Genomic DNA, 21,389 nt, shown 5'->3' with positions numbered 1-21,389 from the left:
GAGGAGCGGCAGCTTACACACTTTGTAGTGACTTGCTTGCGGTGAGGGGAAGAGCCTGCCTCTTCTCCTTTCCTTCCACCCCGCTCCTCAGCGGCCAGGGGCCCCAGGCCTCCCCTGAGCCGCCCACCCGCGGGGCGGATCGAGGGCACCAGCTCCCGCCGCTCTGTCCACTTCGGCAGCTGGGTCCCAGCTACCCGCATTGCCCCGGCGACCCGCACTTGCCCCTTCCCGTGCCCCCCCCCCCCCCGCCCACCCCGGCCACTGCAAACGCTGCAGCTGGTCGCCGGCCTTGGGGCCCGCGCGCAGACCGAGGCCTTGGCGGGGGATGTGGGGTGCGGACTGGTTTACGGGTTTCGCGGGTGCGGGAGGACGTGGCCTGGGGCTCAGGGGCGCCGTCAGGGCCAGGAGCAGAGGCGTGGGGCGACTGTGAGGGCTGCGGCCCGACCGGGCGGGTCGGCGGAGGGTGCGGGGAGCCGCAGCGCCGGGGCTCGGGGCTCACGGAGCGGCGGCAGGCGCGGGGCCCCCGAGGTCCAGCGCCCGGCCGGCCGCGCCCCGCCCCCACCGCCCCGCTCGCGACGCGCCGCCCGCGGCGCCCCGCCCCCGCCCGCAGTGCCCGGATGTGGGTGACGTGCGGCCGCCATCTTCCCGTCCCGGGCAGCCAGCGCCAGTCGGAGCCAGCGCGAGCCGCCGCCGCCGCCGTCGCCGCCGCCGCCGCCGCCGCCGCTGCCGAGTCGCCCGCCCGCCTCCCCCGCCATGTGAGTCGGCCGCCCGCGCTCGCACCGGGCCTGCCTGCACCGGCCGCCGCCCTTGGGAGCCGGTCCGGGGAGCGCCCGGGGTTCGGTCGGCGCCCCGAGGCCAGGCCGGCGCCCGTGACTGCGCGCGGGCGGCTGGAGAGCGCCGCGTCCCCGGGCTGGCCGCGCGGGCGGTGGCCGCGGGAGGGAGCGGGCCCCGCGTCCGGCCGCCCCTGGTCTCGCCGCCGCCTGTCATTTCGGGTCGACCCCGGACCTTGTCTTTGAGGTCGCCCTTTTTTGACGGGCGGGGAAACTGAGGCCCGGAGGGGGGAGGGGGTCTGACTCAAGGTCACGCAGCTAAGCGGCGGCGGGGCCGGACGGAGTCCAGGGCTCCCATCGGGTGGCCTTCCTCCGGGGAAGGAGAAAGGGAGGGACGGATGGATGGACAGGAGGATGGGCGGAGCCCTGGCCGCGGGGCCGGTGGCTCCAGGCCTCGGGTCTTAATCCGACCCTGCTCCTCAGGTCGGCTACCGCTGCCACCGCCCCCCCTGCCGCCCCGGCTGGGGAGGGGGGCCCCCCCGCGCCCCCTCCAAACCTCACCAGTAACAGGAGACTGCAGCAGACCCAGGCCCAAGTGGATGAGGTGAGTGGGGGGGGGGTGGCCGAGGCAGTGGGAAGGACCCTGAGGGTTGGCACACCGGTGGGGGGGCCCATCGTGGGTTGGAGGGGATGAGTCTGTGAGTTTGCGGACAAAGACATACCCTGCCCCTTCCCTGTTCAGCTTGCATTTGGAACGGCCCTGGGGTGTTAGTCAGCCTTGATAGCCTGGGGCAGTTCAGTCCGGGCAGGTGTGGTCGGGTGATGGACAGGCTGCTTGAGGCTCAGTACATAATAGAGCGTGCTGCTCTGACATCCGAGATGTCTGACGGTCAGCATGCCTCTGATGTGTGCTCCTTGCATGTCCCCAGGTGTGTTAGGCATGTTCTCTGTGTGTCCTTGGCATGTTAGCCTGGCAACATCGGGGTGCATGTTCCCTCTGTGGGTGCATGATTGAGGAGTGCCCTCATTGAGGCGGCCTTGGCACACCCCCTGCCTCGTGGGCCCCTCCCCCAGGTGGTGGACATCATGAGGGTGAACGTGGACAAGGTCCTGGAGCGGGACCAGAAGCTGTCAGAGCTGGACGACCGTGCAGATGCACTCCAGGCAGGGGCCTCCCAGTTTGAAACAAGTGCAGCCAAGCTCAAGCGCAAATACTGGTGGAAAAACCTCAAGGTAAGGGTGGAGGCACGCAAGCGGGCTGGTGTGAGAACTAACTGATGGGTGAACGGGAGTGTCATGGTCTGTGTCACTGACCCCCCTCCCCCTCTCGCCCCCAGATGATGATCATCTTGGGAGTGATTTGCGCCATCATCCTCATCATCATCATCGGTGAGTAGGGCAGGAGTGGCTAGGGCCCTTTCTCTGGAGAGGTTTCCCCTTCTAGGTTTTGAAGGTCGTTAACCTAGTTTTTACTAGTCAGCAAAAAGCACATATGGCTGCCAGTGCAGCTCTGATTCATCTGGAGCCCCAAATCTTGCTGTTGTTTAGCCTGCACTTTGCCTGGTTGTGGGCAACTCTTGTTAAGATTTTTGGAAACAGGAAAGCTGGTGGATCCCCACTGGTCCCTTGAGGATCCTTTTTGGGCCTAAACCTACTCTGGGAACCCTGGAATTGGGGAGTGGGAGACCAGGCAAGGCCCAGGGGCTTCAGACATGGCTAGGAAGCCAAACACCCTGCTATTTGAGAACTTGAGGGCCCAGAGAGCCCAGAGGATTAGGAGTCTGTGGCCCCAAGGCCATACCGTGGAGTTGTAGAGACTTTGGAACCTGCCAGTCCAGCCCCTTGCTTTACAGATGGAGAACCTAAGGCTGAGAGGGCTGGGGAGTGGGGAGGATGGGAGCAGGGCCAGGCCTGACACACTGCTTTCTCTCTCTCTCTTTCTCCCCCCTCTCTCTTCGTCCTTCTCTTTCCCTCTCTACAGTTTACTTCAGCTCTTAAACCCCTGAGGAGCCCGCCCTGCCCAGAGAAGGGCCTCTCCCCACCTCCCCCCCCCAATCCCCAGCCGCTCCTCCACCTCTCAGCCATATCTTCCAGCCCCCCTCCCCTGGATCCGTGTGTGTGTGTCCCCGTGTGTGTGCCCTTCTGTAAATAGCCAGCTGTTATTTATACATATATAATATTATATATATTTGGTCTGTTTGTAGTTTTATTACTAGAAGATTTTTCCGGTTGTCCTTAACACCCCTTCCTGAGGTTCCCATCTCTTTTCTCTTTCCCTCCTTCCCCTTTCCTCTCTTCCTAATCAGCCCCGAACCCCTTCATTTGCATCTGCTATGCAATAGTCCCTCTTCCTCTCTTCCTTCCCTTGGATTTAGCTGATCCTTCCTCCCACCCTGGCCTTCCCTGTACCTCCACTCCCTATTAAAAAAAAAAAAAACAAAAAACCCACAAAAAAAACCACAAAAAGCAACTGTCCAGGCCTCCCACGGTGCATCTTCTTTGCATCTTTGGGAGGCCCTGAGACTGGCCCCACTTGGTCCTAAGAATCCCAAGGTCTTCTGGGAGCTTCCAGCATGTTAATTAGCATTTATTTACATACTGACATCCCTTTTGGTTTCCTCCTTTTTTGTTCCATCGCTCTTCATTCTTTCAACCCATGTTTCTTTTTTACTGAGGAGTTAGTCCCCATGGTCCTTGTATCAGTCTTTCATTTGCATGACATTACTTGCAGGTGGTGGGAGCCTGGGCTTTTGGGGAGCCAGGCTCTTCTGGCCCCCAGAATCACCCCCTCCTAGCCCCTCTAGTCTGGTTTGCCTTCCTACCCCCATTTTCCAAACCTCTGGTCCCCTCCTCCCCCTCCCCCCAGCTGGTGTGTAAGTGTCTTGGAGTTCAGTGTGTCATGATGGACCAATAGTTTTGCCACTTGGAGTCTCTCCCCACATTCCTGCTCCCCAGTTTTCATGTGGGGCACTCAACCGACATTCCCATGGGGTCTCCCTCCCTCCCATCCCCCTGATCTGCCTCCTCCTCCTCCCACCAGGAGAGTTTGGGGGTTGGCCACAATCTGACTCTTTTGGGAGAGATGGCTGCCAGTGTGTGGGGGGTCATCACTGCCTTGGGGAGGAGTGGGGCAGGGCAGAGAATCCCCCCAATTCCTGCCTGAAATCTGGCCCCACCCTTGCTGGGGTTTGGACCTAAAACTCCCCTTCCCGGTTTGGGGGGGTGTTGCTCCCATCACTGCCCAGCTCCTTTTGACTGCCCCCCTGAATTCAGGGCGGGGGTACTAGTCACTGCCAATGTGTGTATGGGACTTGCTGGAAGATGGGGATTCTCGCCCCTCTCCAGGGCAGTTGAGCCCAGAGAGTTGTCTCCTCCTTAGGTGAAGTGATAGAGGAAGGGTCTAATGTCTTTTTAAATGGCACAATTTTAGGGGTCTGAGGGTGCAGTCCCTTAACCTGCTGGAGGGGACCCCCCCGAACTCTTCCCCCCACACTCAAGGTTTCTGTGTGGAGGGGGAGCAGGGAGATCTAAGCTGTGGTGTGAAAGGGTAGGGAGAGATGCTGGGGGTGGGGGTGCTGTGTTCTAGACCCCCCCATATTATCCCAGTGTCCCCTGCCCCCCTTCCCTCCCCCCATGCCCCCAATTCTGTGACGCATCCAGATTGTGAAAATGTACAATAAATGTGTAATGAGTAACCAGCTGGTGTGTGTTCTAAGACCTTTTCTTAACCAGTGGGAAGGGTATAGGATCTGCAGGTGAAACGGGAAAGTTGAGAAGGTACATTTGGAATGGACTGAGCTTTGCTGGAGGGCCTGACCTTGGGCAGAGCAAAGTGTGATTCCCAAAGTGGCCACGGGTGGGCGCCCGGCGCTGATAAGAGGAAGTGTTCTTGATCCCTGTGTCAGCCTGGTGAGCCTCGAGGCTTGGGCCTGGAGGCATGCTCCTGCTCTTTGCTGGATCCCTCTCCAACCCTTGATTTAATTCCCAGATGCTCTGCAGTCGCTCCGGTGGTCATTTATTCCTAGGCCTGAAGTAGATGGCCGACTTGTGCGAAACGTCTCTTCCCCTGGGTTCCTCTCGCAGTGCCAGCATCCCGAAGGGGTTAATAAATACAGAGCAGATGGGCTCAGGGAGACCCGGCCATAGGCTGGCCTGCTAGGCCTGCACCCTGTTGTAGGACTGGTGACTCTCGACCCCACGCTGAACTCCCTTGGCCTCCAGGCCGGTCGGTGACGACCCCGACGTGGCACCCCTAGCACCCCCGACCCCAGGTGCTGCAGCCGTGAGTGGCGTGCTGGATGAGCCCTGGAAGCCCGACTTCCCGGGCTGCGGCATGAGGTGAATCCTACGTAGTGTTTCCCAAACTGTCAAGGGTGCTTTTACAAAAGGGTACGCCGTCCTCAACAATGTCCCCCATTTACCGAGGGCTCACTACGTGCCTCGTGCTTCGTCTACTGAGGTTCCCGAACGCCCTCGGACCCGCCCTCTTTATCATCGTGTCAGGGACCTGCGTTTCAATCTTGGCCCCATTACTGACTGGAGTGTTAATCCAGACAAGATTATGTAACCTCTCTCGAGCCCAGTCTCCTCTGTGGGGCGGAGTAGTAGTGAGACGGCCTCCGGGCTTGGGAGAAGCGCCTGGCTTGGTCCACAGAGAACCACCCGGAGGCAGCCATCATCACCATGATCATCGTCGTCCTCGCGCGGCGCTGAGATCTGAAGACCGCTCCGCCGTTAATGCCGGCCCCTTCCAGCTTCGCGGGGCTTTAGGGACCGGGGCCGCAGACTCAGTCCGGGGGGCGCTCTGGTCACGCCCAGAACAGCTTGCCAGGGTCTCGGCACAAAACTCCCCCAACCAACGCCACCGCCGCTCACATCTGTGCCTGCGTGCAGGTCACACTCGCTGCGCCTGCGCAGACTCCGCAGTCTCTGGTAAGAGTGTCGTCAAGGAAAATCCCCAGCTTCCAGGTAAACAAGTTGCCGCGTGAGACCGCCGGCACGTGTCCTCTACAGCTCCGAGACCTCCCAGCCTATGAGAAACTTGGAAGGGCTGGACTGGTATTTGCATCCCAGATAAGGGCCGGTGGAAGGCTGGTGCCACAGCCAATAAGAACCTCCGAAGTGGGCGGGGGCGTGACTTTCGGCCAGCTCCCAATCAACGCGCCGGGGCGGCCCCTCTCTCACGTGGAGCTGTCACTGCGGGTGGGCAAACTGACCAATGAGAAGATGATGGTGGCCGCCGGCGCCAATGGCGGCGGCGCGGGGACAGGGCGGCCGCACGCGGCGCGGGGCATGGGTCGGGGCCCCCGGGCCAATAAGCTTGAGGGGCGTGGCCGCGCGGCGGGTGGGCGAGCCTGGAGGAACTCTTCCGGGCGCCGCCGTCCCGCTGGGGCAGAAGCTGTGGTCGGTGCGTGCGCGCCGAGGGTGAGTGTTCGCGGGTGGGCGGAGACCAGCGGAGACCCGTGTGCGCTTCTCCGGAGCGATGTGTCCTGTCCGGGGCGGTGTTAATGGAGTAGGGCGGGGGGATCGTGCGAATGCGAGATCGCCGCGGTGGGAGCTCTGAGGGTCGTGGGAAATGGGACCCAGAGGGACGAGGGCGGGAGTCTCCGACATCTGACAGATTCCTCGCTTCCCTAGGTTCCTGGACCCCCACCCCCGTGACTGACCCAGGGGGTCCTGGGAGGGTGGGGCTCGGAAGTCGTCAGCTCCCCGAGGGAGCTGAGACCCCTGCTCCCGGGGCGGTGTGGGGACGGGGTCCCTGAGAGTGGGTGGGGGACGTTCCAGTGCTTGGCTACTGTTTGGGTAGGCTCCTTAAGCGCTTAAAAGATTCAGGGGTTCTGAGGCTGGAGGGAGCCCTGATAGGGCAGGTGGGAGAGTAGGAAAGGGTTGACATGGTGATTCGAGAAAGGGTGGTTAGATGATGTGTGTGACCCTGAGCCCGTCGCATCACGGCTCTGGATGTCTTTCTCTAGGGTGTAAAGGGGAGGGGTTGAGCCTCGGAGCCATCCCTGGGAGTAAAGGTGGAGTAGCCACTGTCCTGAGAGGGACCGAAGGGTTGTGCGGACTGTGCATGTGTCTTCCTGAGCCCCTGGACGCCAGGAGGCACCAACCTCTCGGTAGAGCTCTGCTCTCTGTATAGACACCCGGGCCTGTGACAAAGTGACCCGGGGTACGGTGAAGAGTGAGCAGGTGGGGCCCCTAGGAAGCCCCTGGGGCTGGTGGCTGCTGGGGTGATCTCAAGGACTTTGTGAGCCTGTGAAAACTGAGGCTGAGATGATTCGCGGCGAGCGTGTGGGGAGTGCAGACTGGATGTCAGAGTCCAGGCCCAGGGAGAGGAGGGGCTGGATGGATCTGTGTTCCGGGCACCAAACTTAGAATCGGCTGGATATTTGAGAGGCGCCGATCCTCCAGTGCTGGGAATCACCGCACAGGTGCCCGACCGAATGGTAAGGCGCGGGAATGACAAGCCATGATCAGCGCTCAGATTTGAACCCTGGGCTCCACTTGTTAAGAGCGGAGAACACATTGTGAGGTAGTGACTTCTGAGCCTTAGTTGGTTCTGTGGAATTGGGGTAATACCCATCTCCCAGGGTTGTTCTGGGGATTAAATAAGATAATATATATATATATGTGGTGCTTAGCGCAATGCCTGCGTTATGGTTTAATGTTTTTTGTTTTGTTTTGCTTTTAGCTAAAAAAAAAATGGCTACAGGATCTCAAAACAATAGTGACAGGAGTGCTGTCGTTGGGAACTGTTCTCACGTTCTCAAGTGTTTCTGCAAGTTTCGGTGACTCCCTCCTCATTTCCCTCTTCCTGGGCCTTCTGGTCGTCAGGCACCAGCCCAAACCCTCATCCCACCCTTTCATTCCTCTCCCTGGACCCAGGCCCCGGGCTGTGCCACTTGCTCTGTCCCAGTTCGATTTCCTCATCCTACACCCATTCCTCTCCCTGCCCCTCCTCCATTTCTCTGCTGCCATAGTAACGGGAGATTCCAGCTCCGAGGGGGCCTCTGGGAAGGAGCAAAGGTGCGTGTTCTCTCGCAGAACCTGGGCCTCCAGCGTCCCCGCCCCAGATCTTTGGGATTGGGCCAGCAGATGTGTACAGTTTGGGAGAGGGGGGAAGCCAGTGCCAGGAGCTGCAGGAACAAGCCGAGGGGAGGGCGGATGCGAATCTGAAGAGGGCCAGGCGCGGGGGCGGGGGACCCCTTCCTCCTAATCCTCTCTCCAGGAATCCCTGGCTTTTGGACAGGACGGCTGTCTTTGGTTGGGGGTGGAGCCCAGTCTGGGTGCATGTCCTGGGCCACCAGCCAAGAGTACATGATGTTCCCAAGTGCGCTGGCCGCCGCCCTCTCCGGCTGGCCGCCTCCCAAACCGCTGCCTCTCCAGCCTCCCTGTCCCACATTCCCCGGCTGCCTTGCTCCGCCCTCTTCCTCCGCTTTGACGTCACCGCTCCCTCCCGCCCCCTCGCCTCCATTGACGGCAGCCGGGCCTGGTTACTGTGGGGACTGTGAGGCAGGACAGCCGGGGCCTTGAGAGCAGGTGGGCGCTGCAGGAGCGCTCGACCCCTTTGTCTATGCAAAGCACGGACCTAGAGGTGGGGGGTGAGAGAGCACGGACTGCCTGTGTCCGCGGAGATCACACCTAGACCCCAGAGAAGAACCCGGGAGGAAGAGAAACCCTGTTTCCAGAGGAGAGGGGTCTGAAAATGAGACAAGGGACGGGGCCACAGTCTATGAGTTGGGGGGCCATTTCCAAGGAGATGAGACTGAGAATCCAGGCTCCTGAATCCTTTGTTTCCTGGGTTTTCTTGCTTTGGTTTTTTTTCTGGGTTATTTTATGACATCCCTGTGCCCCAGCTTTTCCACAGAGCCCTCCCCCGGCCCCCTCCCCAGGGAACACCATTGTTAAGGAAAGCTTAGGCCACGTGACAGTGAGGGAGTGCACCCACAGCTGATTATGTCAGCATCAGCTTGGGGGCCTCTTCACTCGCCACCCACGTTATTGGGGAGCCCTGAGAGGAACTGCTCACAGCCCTCTTTGATGGAGGGGTCTGTGTCACTGCAGTTTCCCCCCAGCTCAGCCCGGCACTGTATTTCCCCCAATTAGGACTCAGAGTTCTGCTCCCCTCCCCTTTACAAAAAGCATAATTTCCAGCACCTTCTCCATGGCTAAGGCCCCTTCCCCCCCTTATCTATCCTTGTTAACAACAAAATCACCATATTTACTGATCACCCACGGTGTGTCAGGTTGTGTCCTGGGGACTGAGAAATGCAGTGAGGTGACAGATGAGGTCCTCTGCTTTCTCTTGTCCTAGGGCTGGGGACCTGAAGCCACCCCACCTGTCCCTCCAGGGTCCCAGTTGGTCTCTTCCCTCAGCTACCCCCTAGGTTTCCCCTGTAGTCCTGGCTTTGTGGCCCCCACTTGGAGGCGGCCCTCAGTGTGGGCGGCCGCATCTTCAGGAGCAAAGCAGCACTAGTCACCACGTAGGCTGCCCGGAGACCTTTTCTCTGATTGGGTACAGAAGCACCTAGCATTGTTTCCCTTCACAGCCCTTATTGGCCCTGGCTGCCCCTTCTGTTGTCTGCATCCTCCCCTGCACTCCACCCCCTGTCACGCGGGGACCCTTAATTGCCATCCTCCTGGCTGTCCACAGGATTTGAAGTGTCAGAGGAAGGGGCTGGATAAAATGGCTTTATTGTAATGACAAGGCTGGGGCGAGGAACCCAGGAGAGGCCACGCTGGGTTTCTCTGTGTGTGTGTGTGTGTGTGTGTGTGTGTGTGTGTGTGTGTCCCCGTTCTCCCAAGGGACCAGCCATCTCATCTAGCCTGGCCCACACCCCAAAGGTCAGCATTCCTTTCCCCCACCTCTGGCAAGGCCAAGGTGTTCTGTTCTGTAGGGCTGTACAGTCCAGGAAGTAGACCTCTCTTAAGCACCTACCGTGGCGCAGGCATTTTGCCCGAAGAAGGGCAGTTTATCTCCCGTCTCCGCCCTCCCATTATTCACTGTGCAAGGCGTCCTGCGTCCGTTGGCTGCGTGGTGGTGTCTGGGGCCCTTCAGCCCAGCGCCAGCACCCAGGTCCACGTGCGCCCGTGTGTGTGACACAGCCCTGACCTCAGTAGGGGCCAGTAGCCAATCAGGGGCCGGCCCGGGATCCCCAGCCAATCGGGGGCGGGGCCTGCGGCTCCGCCGGCAGGAGGCCAATGAGGGGCAGTGCCTGGCATTATGCAACCCGCCTCCTGGCCCCGCGAAGCTTCCACTCGGCTGAGGGCTGCAACGGCGGCGGGCAGGCGGCCGGAGGGCGCTCGCGCGGCCAGGTAGGCATCTCCAGGGCCACCCGGGGACCGGTCTCCCGCCCCAAGTCGGACCGCCGCCACCTCCAGCCTGAGGCGCCGCTCTGGGCCCTGGCGCTCAGACTGCACACCGGTAATCCGCCTTCCTTGCAGCTGTCCACCCCCCCCCCGCCCCCGCCGTCGGGAACGTAGGTGTTGCTCGCTACCCTGCACCGGCTGTCCGCACTCCTGATCCGCTTACCTTACCTCCAGCCTTGATCTCTCCTCCCAGCTACCCTGGCCCCACGCCCGACCCTCGGCAGGCAGGCCCCCGCCGCCTTTCTTGTCACTCGGGGGTCCCTGGTTTTGCCCCGGCACCAGGACCCCTTCGGGCTTTCCGCGCTCCCCGCGCTCCCCCCTCCAATGCCTGGCCCCGCGCCGGCCGTGATGTAAGCCTCCAGGGTGGAACATCCCGTTCCCGGCGCTAGTTCCTGCTGTTGGCCACAGCCTTCCTTTTTCTACTAGCTCTCAGAAAATGCTCCGGGGGTTGGGGGGGGTGTGGTTGGACGAGGAGTAGGGGAAGAACTATCCGCTGGCGGTTGTGTGTCCCTTGCTCACAGCTGAGTGTGTCCGCTCCGGATGGGGGTGGGGTGGGATCCAGAAAAGTAGAGGACTGAGGAAAGAGGATTCCCGAGTCCCTGACAATGGCAGGTGCCGGCTTGGCACCTGGGGGCCGGGAGAGGGTGCAGGGGCCGCAGAAGGACAGGCTGTGTCGTCTTGACCAGAATGACTGGGATCCAGGCGAGCGCCAGGCTGGGGAGCTTTTGCGCGGAGGGCGGTGGCGGTTGTGTTTTGCCCTGGGGAGCGAGGCCAGCCCCTGGAAACCCGATGGGTCGCCCTTCTTCATACGGCCACCGGGCCCTCCAGGGCCGGAGGGTGTATTAGAGGTGGGCGACCCGCGGCCGCGCCCGCCAGTGTGGGAGTGGGTCGATCCCCGGCTCCGTCGGGAAATGGGGGAGGGGTCGCCCTTCCCGGCCTCCTGTGGTCCCTCCAGCCACCGCTGAGCTCAGCTGCTGACGTCGGTTTCCCTGGCGACCGCGGCGGCGGCGGAAGCGCGTGGTGGGGCCGCGCTTGTCTGTGCGCATGTGCAGCGGGGGTGGCACCGCCCCCGGACAAAATTAGCCCGAAGACCTAAATATAGGCCGCGCCGGGCATACCCCCTGCTCCGCGGCCTTGGAGTCCCGGGCGGAGTGGGGGCCTGATGGGAATTTGGGGGTGGGAAGCGCCCGGGCTCTGGTTCTCATCTACTCAGTCTCTGTTTTCCCAGGCAACGTTGGCAGGGGACGTGGAGGAAGGCCCAAGAGAGGCCCCTTCCCACCTGCAGCCCCTCTCCCGGGATAGGAAACAGAACTTGCCCAGGCTCGCTGTGGGAAGCCTGGGTCCTAGGCGCGTGGGGTCAGACAGGGGAGGTCTGAGTGAAGCCGGCCGGTGCTGTAAAGTTAACAGCTCACCCTTCTCCAAGCCCTCCTTTTTTGGTCTCCCCATCCAGATACTGCCCGTGATCGAACTTCTCAATCCTCAGAGGCTTGGATCTCCCACCTCACTCCCCCGACCAGGCCGCCCGGCCCCTGTGTGCACTCGTGGTGGCCTCTCCGCCTTCCGTGTTTCCCTCCTCCCCGCCCCATGGCTCAGACATGAGTGGCCCTCTAGAAGGGGCTGATGGGGGAGGGGACCCCGGGCCTGGGGAAACCTTTTGCCCGGGAGGAGCCCCATCCCCTGGGCCTCCGCAGCGCCGGTCTTGCCCTGGCCCCAGCCTGGCTGATGACACAGATGCCAACAGCAACGGCTCCAGTGGCAATGAATCCAATGGGCCCGAGTCCCGGGGCGCCTCTCAGAGGAGCTCACACAGCTCTTCCTCAGGCAACGGCAAGGACTCAGCCCTGCTGGAGACCACTGAGAGCAGCAAGAGGTGCGTATGGATGTGTGGTGCAGTGTCCGGGAGCAGTCTTGGGAGCAGGCTGAGCTACCCGACAGGCCCGTGCTGTTGGCCGCTTTCTCATCTTGGGCCCGTTGCTTCTCCCCTAGCACGAACTCTCAGAGTCCGTCCCCACCCAGCAGTTCCATTGCCTACAGCCTCCTGAGTGCTAGCTCCGAACAGGACAACCCTTCTACCAGTGGCTGCAGGTTCGTGGGGTCCAGGGCCAGAGGACAACGCTGGGGGGCCTGGGCCATGATCTGGGGCTCATGGCTCTCTACCCCCTCCCTCTCTATGGGCCCTGCAGCAGCGAACAGTCAGCCCGGGCAAGGACCCAGAAGGAGCTCATGACGGCTCTGCGGGAGCTCAAGCTTCGGCTGCCACCCGAGCGCCGGGGCAAGGGCCGCTCTGGGACCCTGGCCACGCTCCAGTACGCTCTGGCCTGTGTCAAGCAGGTGCAGGGTGAGTGGTGCTTCCGGGGACGTCCCGGCCGGTCCTGGGCTGCGGCGGTGGGGCAGGCTCCTCCCCAGACACCTCACTGCCTTCACCCTGCAGCCAACCAGGAGTACTACCAGCAGTGGAGCCTGGAGGAGGGCGAGCCTTGTGCCATGGACATGTCCACCTACACCCTGGAGGAGCTGGAGCACATCACGTCCGAGTATACGCTGCGCAACCAGGTCAGCCGCAGCCCGGTCTCCTGGTCCTGATGCACCCCCACCCCCCACGCGCACAGCTCCTGATTCGACTTTTGTCCCCGCTTCCCTGCCTAGGATACCTTCTCCGTGGCTGTCTCCTTCCTGACAGGCCGCATCGTCTACATTTCGGAGCAGGCGGGTGTCCTCCTCCGCTGCAAACGGGATGTGTTCCGCGGGGCCCGCTTCTCAGAGCTGCTGGCTCCCCAGGATGTGGGCGTCTTCTATGGTTCCACTGCCCCGTCTCGCCTGCCCACCTGGGGCGCTGGGACCTCAGCAGGTGAGGTCCCCAAGCAGTCCCCGGAAGCTGCTGCCCTGAGGGACCAGGGGACCCCAGCTTTTCCTCGCCGGGTTCTTTTTAGCCCAGGGTGGGGTGGGGGGGCTGTTCTTAGTGCCTTTTTGGTCTGTTCCAGGTTCAGGCCTCAAGGACTTCACCCAGGAGAAGTCTGTCTTCTGCCGTATCAGGTAGGTGGGGGACGTGGGAGCAGATGCCCTCCTACCTTTCACTCTCCTGCTTCTTTGCTGTGTGGGTTGTGACCTTGAGGTGCAGGGTGGGTGGCTGTCTACCGAGTCACTAATGCCTCTTTCTCTCCCTTGCTAGAGGAGGTCCTGACCGGGATTCCGGGCCTCGGTACCAGCCATTCCGCCTCACGCCATACGTAACCAAGATCCGGGTCTCAGATGGGGCCCCAGCACAGCCGTGCTGCCTGCTCATTGCAGAGCGCATCCACTCGGGTTACGAAGGTGTGTGGGCATCGGGCCTGGCCTGGCAGAGGGTAGGAGGAAGGGTGATTTCTCTAGGCTAGGGGAGAGGCAGGACCTGAGTCTGGGAGGCATATCTCAGCCCTTCAGAATTTTGGAACAGAGAAGGTATGGTAAGGATGAAGGTTTGAGCCCGTTTTTAGGGGGAGTATTGGATAAGCACCCTGAACTAGGAGCGGAGAAAGGAGACTGCTTTGGTTCTCAGTTTCACACTTGGTGTGGGGTAGGAGAATGGTCCAGACCATCTCTGTAGGCTAGACGGCCCTGGGCAGAGCCATGGGGAGGATTGCCAGCCCACTTGGGCCTGAGACGGTGGGGGGGTGGCGGCGGGCAGAGAAGCTGGACCATTCTGGATAAAACCCAATGCCCCCCCCCCAAAAAAAAACAACAAACAACAAAAAACCAATGGCCACATTTGCTGTGCTCAGCTCCCCGGATCCCCCCTGACAAGAGGATCTTCACCACTCGGCACACACCCAGCTGCCTCTTCCAGGATGTGGACGAAAGGTGAGCTCAGGACCTGGAGGAAAAATGGGGGTGGCTGGGGCCGAGGCCTTGGCTACTCTGATGCCACCTCCCCTTTCAGGGCTGCCCCGCTGCTGGGCTACCTCCCCCAGGACCTCCTAGGGGCCCCAGTGCTCCTGTTCTTGCATCCTGAGGACCGACCCCTCATGCTGGCCATTCACAAGAAGAGTGAGTCGTCTTTTTCCTGCTCTCCCTTCTTGGCTGTCCGTGGGGCTTCTCCATGGCCGTGCTTGGAGTTGTATCTCTCGGGGCCTTGGTCTCTTGGATCCTCAGGGGTGGCCCTCTGCTTTCCCCGGCTCTCCCTCCTGCTGACCCTCCCCTCGTTTCCCACTCCTTCAGTCCTGCAGTTGGCGGGCCAGCCCTTTGACCACTCCCCTATCCGCTTCTGTGCCCGGAATGGCGAGTATGTCACCATGGACACCAGCTGGGCCGGCTTCGTGCACCCTTGGAGCCGCAAGGTGGCCTTTGTTTTGGGCCGCCACAAAGTCCGCACGTAAGTGGGCCCTGCCCCAGAGCTGGCTTTGTGGGCTGGGTCTGTGCGGCAGGGGGCAGGTCTCAGCTTCCCCTTCCCCACCCCGCAGGGCACCCCTGAACGAGGACGTGTTTACTCCCCCGGCCCCCAGCCCAGCTCTGTCTCTGGACTCTGACATCCAGGAACTCTCGGAGCAGATCCACCGGCTGTTGTTACAGGTGACTATGGAGGGGTGGGGCTTGGCGGGGAGGCAGGGCTGGGAGCAGGGCTGAGACATCTAACCCCTTCTCCTCCTGCCTCAGCCCGTGCACAGCCCCAGTCCCACGGGGCTCTGTGGAGTGGGCGCCGTCGCTTCCCCGGGCCCTCTCCTCAGCCCTGGCTCCTCCAGTGACAGCAACGGGGGTGATGCCGAGGGGCCTGGGCCTCCTGCGCCGGTGAGTGTCTGTCTTCCGCTGCGCCCCCTAGGCCGGCATTCCCCGGGTGCTGTCAGAATCAGCTTGGGCAGGTGCCTTTTCTGTCTCCTCCTGCTCTCACCGTGCCCTGCATGCCTGCCCGCTGGGTACCTGTCGTTGCTCTGCGCCCTGGGCCTCTGACACTGGCCACACGCCCCCAGTGCTGGCCTGCTCTGTCCCACAGGTGACATTCCAGCAGATCTGTAAGGACGTGCATCTGGTGAAGCATCAGGGGCAGCAGGTCTTCATCGAGTCCCGCGCCCGGCCTCTACCCCGGCCCCGCCTCCCTGGTCAGTGGGTGAGGGTGCGGGTGAGGAATGAGACCTGGGAGTCCCATGACTTTCGCCCCAACCCAGAGGAGCTCGTCTCTCCCTTTTCTCTCCTTGGCCCAGCTACAGGCACATTCAAGGCCAAGACCATTTCCTGCCAGTCCCCAGACCCAGAACTGGAAGTGGTCCCTGCTCCCGTCCAGGCCCCACTCACCTTGACCCCTGACGAGGCGGAGAGGAAAGAGGCCTCCAGTTGTTCCTACCAGCAGATCAACTGCCTGGACAGCATCCTCAGGTAAGGCCACCCGGGGACCGTCTCTCACGTGGGCCCCGGCCCCATCCCACCCCGGGCCCCGCCCTCATGACCTCTGGTCCCCGCCAGGTACCTGGAGAGCTGCAACATCCCCAGCACGACCAAGCGGAAGTGTGCCTCTTCCTCCTGCACCACCTCCTCGGCCTCGGACGAGGACAAGCAGAGGACGGGTCCAGTCCCTTTGGGGGCCAAGAAGGGTAAAGACCCCGCGGGTCCCGTCCTGGCCCCCTGGCCCGGTCTCCACACTTCTGCCTTTGGGGCCCCCACCTTACTCTGCCCTGTTCCCCGCCGGGCCTTCTGATTTGCAGACTCCTGGCAGGTCCCCCCCCCGCCCCCCCCCCCCCAGGGACCTCCTGGTGGTAACTGGTGCCGTGTCTCTGCACAGATCCATCAGCAGTGCTGCGCGGGGAGGGGGCCGCCCCTCAGAAGGAGCCAGTGGTGGCAGGCACCCTGAGCCCGCTCGCCCTGGCCAATAAGGCAGAGAGCGTGGTGTCCGTCACCAGCCAGTGTAGCTTCAGCTCTACCATTGTCCATGTGGGAGACAAGAAGCCCCCGGAGTCAGGTATGGGCGTGCAGTGAGGGGGTTCCATTTGGTGCCACAGCCACAGCTCCCTCCCCCTGCCCTTTCCTTCCCCGTCTGGCCCCTGAGGGAGAGAGAGAGGCCTCCATCCTAGCCTGGGGCTGTTGCCTCTGGCTGTCCATTCCTCCAGCCTCTGCCGCCTTGTTTTTCCTGTCCTTCCTGTTAGTGAGCACATAGAGCCTCGGGTGGGGGGTTCAAGCCTGAGGTGCGGACCACAGAGTGTCGGAAACTGCCCCCCCTCCCCGCCCCCCTGCAAAGGGGCTTTGGGCATTGTCCCGGAGAGTGTGTGAGGGGAGGGCAACGGCTGAGCTTGCCTTCCCAGGAGAGTCCTAGGGTTATCATCCTGGGGTACTGTCGCTGGAGGGGACTCAGCATCCTCTCTCACCTGGGGGATGGGAAGAGGGCCCAGAACCAGGCCTCAGCGGGGAGGAGGCCCGGCGGAGATGCACCTGGGGCCCAGGCTGGGCTGCTGGAGGGGCAGGGTGTGGTGTGGCTGTGGGAACCCCTGAGGGGATCCCAGTGACCGCCCCCCCTATGCCCCTGGTCTTCCCTTTCTCAGACATCATCATGATGGAGGACCTGCCTGGCCTGGCTCCAGGCCCAGCTGCCAGTCCAGCCCCCAGCCCCACGGTAGCCCCCGACCCCGCCCCAGACGCCTACCGCCCGGTGGGCCTGACCAAGGCCGTGCTGTCCCTGCACACACAGAAGGAGGAGCAGGCCTTCCTCAGCCGCTTCCGAGACCTCAGCCGACTGCGAGCGCTTGACGGCTCCTCCCCGGGCCCCCTGGCCCCTGGCGAGCGAGGTAGCCACTTGGGATGTCTCTGAGCCTTGTCTTCTGCCCAGTCCAGGACCAGACTGTCGGGGGAGGGGGCAGGGGGTGCTTGAGGGAGAGGTTCCTGCTGCAGGGACCCAGGCTGGGGAGGCTTCCACCACGAGGGCCGTGCGTAGGGACAGGCCCCTGGCTAGACTCTTCCCCAGTAGGCTGGGGTTCCTGGCTGCAGCCAGAGGAGGGCAGCCTGGGGGGCTGGCACTGAGACAGGCAGGCGGAGGTGCTCGGTTCCAGGTAAGCTGTTTCAAGCCCAGCTTGGGGGCCAGGGCTCAAGTACGGCCGCTTCTGACCGAGGTGTCACCAGTTAAGAGACCCGTATAGACTCCTGGCCGAACAGGGGCCAGGCGAGCTGGGACAACTCTCCCGCTGGGGTCGGGGCTTCAAGGGCAGGATGTCTGCCCTCCAGGTGCCTGAGAGAGGCTCCCTGCAGGACGCAGGACTCAGGACTGGGCTCTCCCACCCACCTCGTCGCTCGAGCTAGGCCGAGCGCGGCCTCGACCTGCAGGAGGAGCGCCCAGGCTGTGGGAGCCTGGTGGAGGGACCGGAGCCGCCTGCCCGCTCGTCCACGGACCCACCCTGCTTCCTCCCATCGGCTTCCGTGCCTCTGCCTTCTGTGCGCCCCCAGCTCTGCCCCACTTGTAACTTTGTCTGTCCTGGCTCCTTTTGCAATAAACCCCCCTGGCCCTGCCTCCTGTGATTCTTCCCTGAAGGTTCTCTCTCCTCCTAAGAGGTCCCCCTTGATCTGGGCCGCCTGGAGGCCCAGTTCTTTCCGGGGCCTTCTCCTGCCCTGTCCTGGGTCAAGAGTGGCAGGGCAGCGTGGGGGGGCGGGGCAGGGATCCTGCTCACCCCCAGGTTGAGGCCCTCGCTAACCCTCGTCTCTCCCCACAGGCTGCCACCACGGCCCCACACCCCCTGGTCGCCGACACCACTGCCGATCTAAAGCCAAGCGCTCCCGCCACCACCAGACCCCCCGGGCCGAAGCCCCCTGCTATGGCTCCCACCCGTCGCCTGTGTCACCCTCGTCTCCCTGGCCTCCCCCACCAGCCACTACTCCCTTCCCAGCTGTGGTCCAGTCCTACCCTCTCCCAGTGTTCTCCCCGCGAGGAGGCCCGCAGCCTCTCCCCGCTGCCCCCACAGCTGGGCCCCCTGCAGCTTTCCCTGCCCCGCTGGTGACCCCCATGGTAGCCTTGGTGCTCCCTAACTATCTGTTCCCCGCCCCACCCAGCTATTCCTATGGGGTAGCCCAGACCCCTGCCGAAGGGCCTCCTACCCCCGCCTCCCACTCCCCTTCTCCGTCACTGCCCCCGCCGCCCCCCAGCCCTCCCCGTGGGCCGGACTCTCCACTCTTCAACTCGCGATGCAGCTCCCCGCTCCAGCTGAATCTGCTGCAGCTTGAGGAGCCCCCCCGTGTTGAAGGGGGTGCTGTTGCAGGAGGTGCTGGAAGCAGTGCTGGGCCCCCGCCTCCCAATGAGGAGGCCGCTGAGCCAGAGGCCAGACTGGTGAGCACGGACCCCCTGCATCCTCTTAGCAGCCCCCGCGCAAGCCCCCTTCCCCTTGCTCCTCTTCCTGCTCACGCTCCTCCCTGCCCTGTGCCCCCCCCCGTGCCTCGGTCTCCGGAAGATGGTGTCGCAGGGTGGGGGGCCCCAGCTGAATTTCTGAATGAGGCAGAAACCCGCCGCCTCATCTGTGGCGTGGGGACAATCCTGTCTGTCTGACAGGTGGTGAGGACACATCCCCAGAACTTCGGAGAGCACTTCGGCCTCCTGGGACGGGCCCGGCGTCCTGCTCCTCCTCTACTCCCCTCTCTCGTCCTGGCCCCCACTGTCGTGGAGTGGGGACAGAGACCACTGGGGTTGGGTGGGTCCCCCCAGCCAGTGGAAGCAGTTGACACGAAGCCTGGCTGTTGATCTCCTAATCCCGTTCTCTTTCCCTCACCCCACGCAGGTGGATGTGACAGAGTCCTCCAACCAGGACGCGCTGTCGGGCTCCAGTGACCTGCTGGAGTTGCTGCTACAGGAGGACTCTCGGTCCGGCACAGGCTCCGCCGCCTCAGGCTCCCTGGGCTCCGGCCTGGGCTCTGGGTCTGGTTCGGGCTCCCATGAGGGAGGCAGCACCTCAGCCAGCATCACACGTGAGTGCCCCCCCCCACCCCGGGCCCCCCAAACACCTTCCCCTGCAGGGTACGACCCTGACTGGGCGTGTTGGGGGGGCCAGCCCCCCCCACCCCGCTTAGCTGAGCAGCCTGGGCCCAGTGGGCTGCAGACATGGCCTTGAGGGAGGGTGTGGGAGGCCCCGGGGGTGGGGGGGGCAGCGGCCTGACTCTGGGGCCCCCCTGCCCCCCCTGCTTCGCAGGCAGCAGTCAGAGCAGCCACACGAGCAAGTACTTCGGCAGCATCGACTCTTCCGAGGCCGAAGCCGGGGCTGCCCAGGCCGGGGCTGAGCCCGGGGACCAGGTCATTAAGTACGTGCTCCAGGATCCCATCTGGCTGCTCATGGCCAATGCCGACCAGCGTGTCATGATGACCTACCAGGTGCCGTCCAGGTGAGCAGGTTCGGAGGCCCCCCTGCCGCTCCTCCGTTGGAGGGAGGTGTGCTGGTCCACCCACACTTCCCACCGAGCTTGGGGTTTTCTTTTGGGGGTGTGGGGGGGGCGGCTGGCTCTGCCCTGGCACAGCCAGGCCGGGCACAAGCTTTCCTGGTCTCGGAAGCCCCAAACCCCCAGAGACCTGGTTGAGAGGAGGAGCGGAGGCCGTGTGTGGGGAGGACAGTAGTCGCTGGGCTCTGGCCCCGGCTCCCAGCCTCTGCCATCGGAACCCCTTCCTCGGGCAGGGACATGGCCTCTGTGCTGAAGCAGGACCGGGAGCGGCTCCGGGCCATGCAGAAGCAGCAGCCTCGGTTCTCAGAGGACCAGCGCAGGGAACTGGGTGCCGTGCACTCCTGGGTCCGGAAGGGTCAGCTGCCTCAGGCCCTCGATGTGATGGTGAGAGACGTCTGGGCCCGGAGGGAGAAGAGAGGATCCGGGCGCGGGGCGGTGATCCCCTCCTTGTCCGCGGGTGGCTCATTCTGAAGGATGGTGATTGCCCCAAGTTTGCTGCTGGGTTGGATAGCATTTAACCAAATGAGTCTTTGTAGACACCTTCTGGGCCCATCCTCTGTGACGGACATTGGGACCGTGTCCTAGTGGGGTCTAGATACAGGGACAGGGTATGGTGCACTTTCCAATCTTGTTGGCCTGCGTGCATCTGTGTGGACGAGTATTTCTTTGGGAGGATATTTTGGGAAGTAATCCTGGGGGGTGCGGGGGAGACACAAGGGGAGCTAGGGTGGCAGGTTAGCAGGGAGAACCTTGCCTGACTCGTCCTCTTCCTCCCTCCAAGGCCTGTGTGGATTGCGGTAGTAGCACCCAAGACCCTGGCAACCCGGATGATCCCCTCTTCTCGGAACTCGATGGACTGGGACTGGAGCCTATGGAGGAGGGCGGAGGCGAGGGTGGGGGCGGGGGTGCTGAGGGTGAGGGCGGAGAAGAGGCGCAGGCTCAGGCTGGGGCCAGGGTCTCCAGCTCTCAGGACCTGGCCATGGAGGAGGAGGAGCAAGGTGGGAGTTCACCCGGTCCAGACTTACCCACCACAGAAAATGGCACCAGCTAGACCACATTTGGGGGCCCCCTCCGGCAGTGCATGAGAAGCTTCCTTCTCCCGTGTTCCACCTCTCAGAACTCCGATGTGGCTGGACCAACCAATAGGAAACTGCCCCAGCTTCTCCCACTTAGGGGGCGGGACCCCCACCAGCAGCCCAGGATCCAGGGGCTGCCTCCTGCTTCTGAGGGTACAGACGGGCGGGGGGGGGGGGTGCGGGGATTCGTCAGCCCAGCCCAGAGAAGCCGCGTCTCCCAGCTCTGGTGAGGAGCTCTTCCTTCCCCTGGACAAGGTTGCTGACAAGCTGCTCAAGTGGTCTCGTCCCGGCTGAGCCCGAGTCCCGGTCCCTGAGGGTTTGGGGCTGCACTTATTTATTGGGGGAGACAGCCCTTCTCCCACCTCCTCCCTAGAGGGGAGGGGGAGGGCCAGCGGTCCAAACCCCTAGCTGCTCCGGGGTGGGGGAGGTTGGTGGACCATGGAGTCCCTGGTGCTGCCCCTCAGGTGGGACCCAGGTGTTCTCAGCTGTACCCTCTACCGATGGCATTTGTGTTTTTGATATTGTGTCTGTTGTTATTTTTTAATACAAAGAGGAAAAAAAAAACCACCCAGGACTTTGTGGACTGAAATGTGTCGGTTGGGGTTAGGGAGCTCTTGTGGGGAGGTGTGGCCCCGCTTCCAGGGAGGCTGTAGTGAGCCTGAGGACCACTCCCCTGGCGCGCCCCCCAGCCGTCTGCTCCGCACACCCTTCCCGGCGGAAAGGCCTTGCCGGGCCCGTAAAATCTCCACCTAACTCGGCCGGGGCGGGGGAGACTGTCACCTTGAGTCAGCGGGGTATGTCGTGGGAA

The 21,389-nt window shown here is 62.8% G+C and overlaps 2 protein-coding genes across 7 annotated transcripts; both read left to right on the top strand.

The window, feature by feature from the left end:
- The first annotated feature begins 625 nt into the window (after nt 1–625).
- Nucleotides 626–4,468, top strand: VAMP2 (vesicle associated membrane protein 2). Its single transcript, XM_025864040.2, has 5 exons — nt 626–755; nt 1,254–1,374; nt 1,845–2,003; nt 2,108–2,159; nt 2,752–4,468. Coding segments are annotated over exons 1-5 (351 nt in total). The 5' UTR covers nt 626–753; the 3' UTR covers nt 2,769–4,468.
- Nucleotides 4,469–6,071: 1,603 nt separating this feature from the next.
- PER1 (period circadian regulator 1) lies at nt 6,072–21,148 on the top strand. 6 transcript variants are annotated; one of them, XM_025864035.2, is made up of 24 exons: nt 10,054–10,194; nt 11,590–12,009; nt 12,126–12,224; nt 12,323–12,477; nt 12,571–12,692; nt 12,786–12,987; nt 13,121–13,172; nt 13,309–13,451; nt 13,898–13,976; nt 14,056–14,162; nt 14,334–14,487; nt 14,576–14,684; nt 14,769–14,900; nt 15,103–15,208; nt 15,311–15,482; nt 15,570–15,697; nt 15,886–16,062; nt 16,640–16,882; nt 17,340–17,522; nt 17,798–18,408; nt 18,854–19,040; nt 19,262–19,451; nt 19,739–19,889; nt 20,287–21,148. In XM_025864035.2, the coding sequence occupies exons 2-24, from the start codon at nt 11,735–11,737 to the stop codon at nt 20,554–20,556; spliced, it is 4,047 nt and encodes a 1,348-aa protein (XP_025719820.1). In that variant the 5' UTR covers nt 10,054–10,194; nt 11,590–11,734; the 3' UTR covers nt 20,557–21,148. The 6 variants fall into 6 exon arrangements, with proteins under 6 accessions (XP_025719819.1, XP_025719818.1, XP_025719820.1 ...); XM_025864034.2 differs by lacking the exon at nt 10,054–10,194 and adding an exon at nt 6,072–6,194 and having other exon boundaries at nt 15,103–15,482; XM_025864033.2 differs by having other exon boundaries at nt 9,945–10,085; nt 15,103–15,482.
- The last annotated feature ends 241 nt before the right edge of the window (nt 21,149–21,389 follow it).

The sequence above is a fragment of the Callorhinus ursinus genome, unplaced genomic scaffold (genome assembly GCF_003265705.2).
Source record: "Callorhinus ursinus isolate GAN/ISIS: 27379988/994484 unplaced genomic scaffold, GSC_fseal_2.0 scaffold43, whole genome shotgun sequence".
In the NCBI taxonomy this organism is placed as follows: Eukaryota; Metazoa; Chordata; class Mammalia; order Carnivora; family Otariidae; genus Callorhinus; species Callorhinus ursinus.
This window is presented reverse-complemented; position numbering and strand designations above follow the sequence as displayed.

Coding starts and splice junctions, on each gene's coding strand:
- PER1 (XM_025864034.2), top strand. CDS start 11,735: ATGAGTGGCCCTCTAGAAGGGGCTGATGGGGGAGGGGACCCCGGGCCT. Junction 12,478..12,570: donor CTGTGTCAAGCAGGTGCAGG/GTGAGTGGTGCT, acceptor TTCACCCTGCAG/CCAACCAGGAGTACTACCAG. Junction 16,883..17,339: donor CCTGGCCCCTGGCGAGCGAG/GTAGCCACTTGG, acceptor GGCTCCCTGCAG/GACGCAGGACTCAGGACTGG.
- VAMP2 (XM_025864040.2), top strand. Junction 1,375..1,844: donor CCCAGGCCCAAGTGGATGAG/GTGAGTGGGGGG, acceptor CCCCTCCCCCAG/GTGGTGGACATCATGAGGGT. Junction 2,004..2,107: donor ACTGGTGGAAAAACCTCAAG/GTAAGGGTGGAG, acceptor TCTCGCCCCCAG/ATGATGATCATCTTGGGAGT.